General features: G+C 28.5%; 1 protein-coding gene across 1 annotated transcript; it reads right to left on the reverse strand.

Moving 5' to 3' along the window:
• Window positions 1-556: 556 nt before the first annotated feature.
• LOC113002721 (sterol O-acyltransferase 1-like) lies at window positions 557-8,321 on the reverse strand. The gene is made up of 11 exons (XM_039456538.1): window positions 8,055-8,321; window positions 7,710-7,762; window positions 6,305-6,375; window positions 6,106-6,197; window positions 5,369-5,410; window positions 5,186-5,218; window positions 4,327-4,475; window positions 3,855-3,994; window positions 3,402-3,565; window positions 2,793-3,066; window positions 557-1,881 (listed from the first exon to the last, which is right to left on the reverse strand). Coding segments are annotated over exons 2-11 (1,467 nt in total). The 5' UTR covers window positions 7,711-7,762; window positions 8,055-8,321; the 3' UTR covers window positions 557-1,380.
• Window positions 8,322-8,475: the final 154 nt, after the last annotated feature.

Consider the following 8,475-nt stretch of genomic DNA (forward strand, 5'->3'; position numbering starts at 1 on the left):
ATGAAAGAATCGCGGATGTTTTACTATTGCAGAGTTGTCTCAGAAATGTTACAGTTTGCAATACATTTTGCAATGTTTCTTCGATATGTTGCAATTTTTACATTAAACACTTCAGAAATATCTCTGAAAGATTTCGCTGCTGTATGGGATATTTTATTCGAATCGCAAGAAAATTCTGAAATGCATACACCAATATTAACTCATTAATGTTCTAATGAAATAGTACATGTTTATATACATGTTTATCAGTTTTCTCTTTTATTTTACTATTTTAAGCAATTATAAGTGGTGGGCGTTGTCAATCAGTGCAAATGGCACGTGTATCGGCCATTGGCTTATTGTATAGCATTATAAAATTATTAGTGAAAGTTTCTGTTAATAAAATGATCTAGCTTTCCAAGAATAAAAAGAGTTTTAATTAAGAATCAAGTTTTATTTATTTAAATCTTACCTATAAATTCCATAACCTTACTTGTTCATTAATTGAGACATTCATCTTAATTATTTCTTTTTTCATGTAATAAAATATGCAAAAAAATAATAATAAATTATGAAGACGATTGTATATGTGTATCGAATATACGAAATAAGTTCATTTTATAGGACGGAAGATATATATATATACGTACGTCGTCTTCTTTGTTACTGTGCGTAAATAGGGAAGCGTATGTAAAGCTTCAATTATAAAAATCATCTCTTTTTGTATAAACTCACGTGTATTGTACATTTAACAAGTCCACATTCCTCTTAATACATACAATTAATTTAATTACAATTTATTATTAAAACTATTAAAGAAATAAAAGTCTTTAGTTATGACTGTAAATTTTTAATTAGGAAATAGACAAAAATATTTTTGTCCATTTTTAAATTTGTATCAAAAGTTTGAAAAAAAAGTTGCAATTACTTTTCTAATTCAAAAATGATTAAAAAAAAATTAAGACTGCAATATATTCCTTAAATGAATTAACGTTCACCAACGATACTTAAATTCTTATTAGTTCCCTTATATCCTAGAGAAAAATTTTTTAAATTTCTGTTATTCCTATTTTTTTATTATTTAGTTCTTATATCCCTTATTAGTTCTCTTATATTCCATAGAAAAATTCTTTAAATTGATGAAATTATTTCTTTAAACTTGCTTTTTTTAAGTTGCAGCGAAAATACCTTTTAGGAAAATAAAAATTTGTTTTTAAGAAATGACGGTTTTAGTTTTCTATAAAGCAAATAAATTATTTGTTCAAATTATTTATTTAATTTTAACAAATAACTTTTTTTACTCGAAAAAACTTTTCACTGGATGTTATAATTTTATCGCGTCGAAGTGTTCTTTACTCTATTTAGTTTAACGCTAAACTTATGTAAACTCCTATCTAACAGTCAATAATTTGTAACAGAAAAATCCATCGTCTCGTTACAAGATTTCACAGTCGACGTGAACAACGGATTAAACTGCTGTTGACAGCTCCAGCTTCGCGGTATGAGCAGATCTAGGTAGTAATTGGGATGAGGTGGACAGTTGTTCCACCGGGCGTTGAGCTCCATCGAGTATGAGTTGAACATAATCATGGCGTCGATGTTGAACAATATCCACAGGAAGAAGTTGCTGGTAACAACTTTGCTCTTGGAGACGATGAAAAGCGGTACGCCAATTCCGAAGAATAAGATGAATGTCACTGGATAGAAAAAACCCATTGTGAACGCCAAGGCGTACTCATGAACGATGGCTGAAATAAAGAATACGGCTGTAGCAGCCAACGTTCGGTTCTGTGATGCCCCGAACTTGTACACCTCCTTGTAGATATACGTGTATAGCCAGATGTGCACTATTAAGTTCCATTTGCGGAAATACTCGTTAATAGTCTTGGCGTTCCACCAGTCCTATAATACAAGCAGTACAAATATAATATAATTCATAAAGTTGTAGTTTACAAAAGTCGTAATAATCTACCACAGCTTCTCTCATGAAATTAACGTGCAACAAGTTTCACAGGGATTAATTCTGAAATTTCAATATGTATAGGCTCGAGAGTTATTATTCCTTCAAGCTATCACATATACACATACGATGAAATTATTTTGATCGTCTATATTGAGACTATTGCGTACATTGAAGTTATTATAGTGCGAGATACATATGTCATGAGAGATATTTTTATATGATACACAAGTTTTATGAGACAGATTAAATGCTAATGATGCTGGATACACTGTGTACATCGTTTATATTAAAGTCCCTGCGCTCGTCTACATAAGGATGCAAAGGTCATATCTCAAAACATTAACAAAAATATAAAAATGTCATGACTTGTTCTACGTTATTACGTTTGAGAATCTGTGTACAACTTTAGCAGAATTCACATAATCATTTAAAAGCTACATATTAAAAACTGCAATCAAATATGGTAATTTTTGTTGCAAAAAGCAATATAAAAAAATTTTTATTGTTTTCTTCTTTATAGCTAATTTTAGAATGCGAAAAATGCGGGCATTTGTAACTAAAATACTTTGCTGATTACGAAAAAAAAGAATAAATTTGGAGAAACCTTCAGTTTTTAAATTTTAATGACTTTTAGTTCATACTTATAGCCAAAATATCTTCAAAACTGTCGCGTATGTTAAAGCTATCACACACATATATATATATATATATATATATATATATATATATATATATATATATATTGAAGCTATCATATAATGCAATATATACATCACAAAAGTTGTTTTTCATATCCTAACATATACGTATAATTTTAACAAGTATTAAATATTATAAACGATATATTCACCTTGTAAAACAATCGGTCTGCGAACCGCAGCATTTCTGCCCAAGCATTCATCCACGCTTGGAAGATTAAGTATTGGACGACAAAGAAAAGGGAAAGGATGAAAATACAAGACTCGAGTACAATTTTGATAAACCACTTCGGTTCTAGGTATTGCGTGCCGAACACGTGATAGATCGGTACTACGACACGGTCAAAGATCAAGGCCTCATAGAAAATCGATAGGCCGAATTCAAAGAAATTCCAAAACACCATCATCCACCTAATTTCTGTCGCCCTAAAAAAACCAATCATGTTCAAATACACTTTCTTCTAGTCTTCTGATATCAACTTAATATCACAATATATTAAGTAGCATTTTTAAAATAGTGCGGAATTTAAAACTTCTAGAGCTATATCATCAAATTACATTATCGAAGGTTAAAGATATTTTACATTTCGCGAACAATCTTTGAAGTTTTCTTCGAAACGTTTCTCAAGTCGCATTGCCAAATAGCAACATAAACTTGACTGCGTTTAACTGTGTAATTAAAGTTATCTTCTTTATTATACAACTACGTTCAGAGACTGCTGGCTTCTTGAAGAAATGATAAAAGATTAAGATACACTTACCTAGGATATTCGTCGCGGTACAGAAGAGTCGGTGCGAATAGAAAATACAAATATTGTGAGAATTTGGGGCCGCTCGGTCGTGAAGTTTCGCTGTGGGATTCATACGATAAATACCTCGGTGCGGCGCTCCTGACAAAAGCCCAACTCTTCATCACCATGCGTATCTAAAGAAGCAAAACATAATTTCGATTAGAAGAAATCCTTTCTTTAGTAGAGAATTGATATTTTCTAAAATAGACTCTTCTTATTTTTATGGAACCGAACGTACAATCTACATGCCACCTACATTTCTAACGAAACTACTTTATAACTTATAATTCTTATTAATTCGCGAATAGCATGCGAAAAATTGATTTATTCTGATGTATATATTTTACAAAGTAATTCACATTTTTTGTTACTAACGTCATCAATTTAACAAAATAACGAGTGCAGATTTTTAAAGATGCATACCTGCTCTAACATAATAATACAACTGCAACCTATGGAAAGATTTGTGTTGATTATCATTGTGACAGGAATAATGAAGAATAGAACTTGGTACAATATGAATACTGATAGCCATCCATAATCCCAAAATTTCTGGGTACAGGCTGCCAAAGAAAAAAAACAAGTAAATTAGATTAATTAAATAAAATTAATTAATATTGTTTAATAAAAAATTGTTTTAATCAATTATTTCTTATAATTTTTATGATTATGTTGTTGAATTATTTTTGCGTTACGTTGTGCTATATTTCATGTCAAGCGAATAATTATTATTACAATTATTTTCTAACAAAAATTGTTATTTCTATTTTACATATTTATTTGAACAAAATTATTTAAATTTATGAAATTTATTCCAAATTTTTCTTTATTTATTATCAATATAAATTTTTTTATGGTTAGATTGAATATATTCCAGATCTGAAGAGATCATTACCTTCTGGTAAGAATCGGAGTCGCTGATTCGCCCAGAGGGTGAAGGCCACGTAGACACAGAGTGTCGATGTTTGCATGGACAACCAAATGTAGATGCATGTTGGAAAATTTACAAAACTAACTCGTAATGCATTGATACCATGGTGAATCCTTTAAAAAATCATGATAAGAAATTAAATGATATGAGAGAAAGCGACAGGAAAAATTTAGGAAAGCATTTTAAATGTTTTAATTCTGAGAAGGGAGGCAAGTATGCTTAACATACGTAACGTACATTTAGAACAAGATCTTATAGCATAACAAAATCTTTTCAGATTAAATAAAAACAATTTAAATATCTACGCAACATTTTACTTCCAAAAGAATCTTTTTTAATGCATCAGCATGAATATGCTTATTTTAATACTAGGTATTATGTTTATACTACGTATTCTTCTACACATTTTTTACTATTACGTATAGGCAAATATATTTCTTACATTTTCTTGATAAACGAGTTACTTGCTCTCGGCGTCAATACTTTAACGTATTAAAATATAATATTACATTAAATTGTATTTTATATCCTTTACAATTCAAGGTTTTTATACACTACGTATGTTTGCATCTCGTTTCCGCATGTTTTTTAAACTTTTAAGTCTTCTGTCTCTAATTGTGATATAAATCATAGATCATGTAAAATGGATCTTGTTAAAAGTATTCATTACTGACATAAATATTAAAAAAGAATGTATGTATTTCTACATATTTGAAATTGTATTTACGTATGTTTGTAGTATTTTATAAAACATTATTTTCATTGATTCAACCAGAAATGGCTCATTAGAAATAAATCAAAATTTTCCACATTTCAAACTTACGTTCCATATTCTATAATGTCGCACACGACCGAGCTGGAAAGCAGGAATATGAAGATCGTCAAGTAGATATTGTAAATTGTACGAAAGTGTGGAATCTCGAAGAGATCGGTGAAAAACGAGTTTCTTCCAAGAAACTCGTTGTTCACCGATCTCTTCAAGATCCCACATTTTCGCACAATTTACAATATTTCCTTATCCGACAATCCATCTTTTTTGCTGGATTCCCTGCGGAAATATCAGAGGAATAAGTGATCAACGGGATATGCGGTCTACAATACGATTGATATACATGTTACAAAGAATATTTTTTATTGATACATTTAAATGCAAATTCGCTAAGTTCACGTGCTTACATTCTTGTGACGAGAGACAGCAAAAACAGTGCTCGAAGTAACATGTGCACAATAATTACGAAATACTGTCCAATCACCAAAAATATGAGATTTTTTTTGCTATTAATTGCAGTTAATCAATTTGATAAGAAAAGATTGACTAGTTAGACAAGGTAGACAAGGGTGATAAGTTTTTTGTAAAATCACTTATATCTTACTTATATCTTACGTTTGATACTGCGTCTCGAATACAATATGGAAGAGATAAAACATAAAAAAATGTCATAAACATTCTGCTTCTCATTTCTGTTGCAAATATTAGAATTTTTACAAATTGAGAAAAACGGCTAACTAAATATAATATTTTGATGAAATTCAAGATTATAAAATTTTTTAAAGAAGTTTAAATTATGTATAAGCAAGAATATAATTGCTTGCATGTGGAACAATAATTGTTACTTAGAATATATCAGTTTTAATTTGATCGTAATGTTTGATATGTTTTTTTCTGTACATATTTTCGCGCAAGTATTTTGCACCTTTTGCTCTCTACCTCTTCCGATAACTTATTTGAATATAATTCTTCACCTTTTGTTCGTGCTGTGCAAGAATTCGTCGTTCGACAACGAAGGTGCCTCTATCCTCTGCAGAACGTCGGACATCGGATCGTCATTGTTTTTCTTTAATCGAAACAAAATGTCAACTCGATAAATTTAACTCAATTGAAATTAATTTAATTCGCGTTATTATGTCCGTTTACGGATCAAGTCGAGGTATTCCTTCTTACTTGTATTGTTCTTTGCATTGCATCGGTGGTCGGCTCACGTAGAATATCCATGGATACGTCTTCGTTGGCCACTTAACAAAGAAATACAAAAATAAATACAATATTAAAATTAATAAATATGAATTAAATATAAAATTTGTGAAAATATCGGAAAAATTTCTCGATTATTTCTCGATTAAAGAAGACTACGAAAATAGATTTATTGGAAATAAGACTTGATTGTTAATTGTTAGAGACTTTAAGTTAATTGTTATTATTTTGTTCTTACGATTCGTCTGTTATTCGGCTATTGACTTTTAAGTCACAATATAAATCTTCACTTTGTATAAAAAAAAAAATAATAATGCAATCTATGTGTAAGGAATGTATACGTGTAAAAATACATATATCCCATTGTTGTAATTATTTTGTAACCTTATTATTGTTGTTTAAAAATTAAGATTCTTTAGGGAAAAGTTTAAATTTATTATTTACTTTGTTGCTTTGAGTTATTTTGTTATGATGATATCATAGGAATTCGAGTATACTCTCATTGAAAATTAATTTGGATGATAGCAACGATAAGTAAGAGTGAAATATTCAAGTTAAGCATTTTCGGGTAAAATGAATATATCAATTTAAATGTCAATGATGCGACACATATTTGTATTAATGGTTGCATTCAGAAACCACTAAACCATTTTATAACAGTTATATAATTGCTTTTTTCGCTGAATGCAAATAATATACAATTATCAACTTTGGAGTATTATCGCAATAGAAAGGTCTCAAACCGAAAGATATAAGCAACATAATAAATAATACGTCTTAGCTCATTAAATGTTTGATCATATCAATGCATTCATAACTAAATTTACATGATACATAATGCATGATACATGAGAAGTAATATTGCAAATTCATTAAAATCCAAACTTTGCAAATTAATGTTAAAAATAAACAGGATTTTCTAATAAAAGTAATTATTTAAAAAATAAATGTAAATATCATCGACAAATTTCGTTCAAAGGCATAATTAAGATAATTCTTCGAAAATGAAATATGTAATTTTATATTAATATTGGAAATAAATAAGAATCCATATTTATACGTATAAATAAATGTATAAGTAAATTAGAAGATATAATTAACTTATAATAAATATTTATTAATAAAATTAAAAAAAATTTTTAATTTATATTTGCCTATTTTAAAAATTACAAAAAAGTTCAAAGAATAATTATAGAAGATTAGAAAAGCTTGTACACTGAAGACGTTATGAAAAATTTAGGAAAGGTATTTATTACCATAAAACTTTATGTCCTTTGCAACGTTTAATTATTTTATATATACAATAAATTTTAATTATTTCAGAAATTATAATTGTTTATGTTATTTATTGTTTTACATTGGATTATCTACTTACTAGGGCGAATCAGCGACTCCGATTCTTACTGGAATGTAATGATCTCTTCAGACCTGGAATATATTCAATCTAAACATTAAGAAATTTATATTGAGAAAAAATAAAGAAAAATTTGGAATAAATTTCATAAATTAAAATAATTTAATTGAAATTAATATGTAAAATAGAAATTGAATTTTTTTTAGAAAATAATTGTAATAATAATTATTCGATTGACGTTAAATATAGCACAACGTAACGCAAAAATTATTCAACAATATAATCATAAAAATTATAAGAAACAATTGATTAAAAGAATTTTTTATTAAACAATATTAATTGATTTAATTCAAATGATCTAATCACTTGTATTTTTTTCTTTTCCAGCCTGTGTCCAAAAATTTTGGGATTGCGGCTGGCTATTAGCATTCATATTGTATCAAGTTCTCTTCTTCATTATTCCTGTCATAATGATAATCAAAACAAATCTTTCCATACCTTGCAGTAGTATTATTATTTTACAGCAGGTATGCATCTTTAAAGAGCTGCACTCGTTATTTTGTTGAATTGATGACGTTAGTCATCAATTCAACAAAAATGTGAATTACTTTGTAAAATATATACGTCAGAATAAATCAGTTTTTTGCATGCTATTCGCGAATTAATAAGAGTTATAAAGTAGTTTCGTTAGAAATGTAGGTGGCATGTAGATTGTACGTTCGGTTCCATAAAAATAAGAAGAGTCTATTTTAAAAAATATCAATTCTCTACTAAAGAAAGGATTTCT

Source organism: Solenopsis invicta, chromosome 13 (genome assembly GCF_016802725.1).
Source record: "Solenopsis invicta isolate M01_SB chromosome 13, UNIL_Sinv_3.0, whole genome shotgun sequence".
In the NCBI taxonomy this organism is placed as follows: Eukaryota; Metazoa; Arthropoda; class Insecta; order Hymenoptera; family Formicidae; genus Solenopsis; species Solenopsis invicta.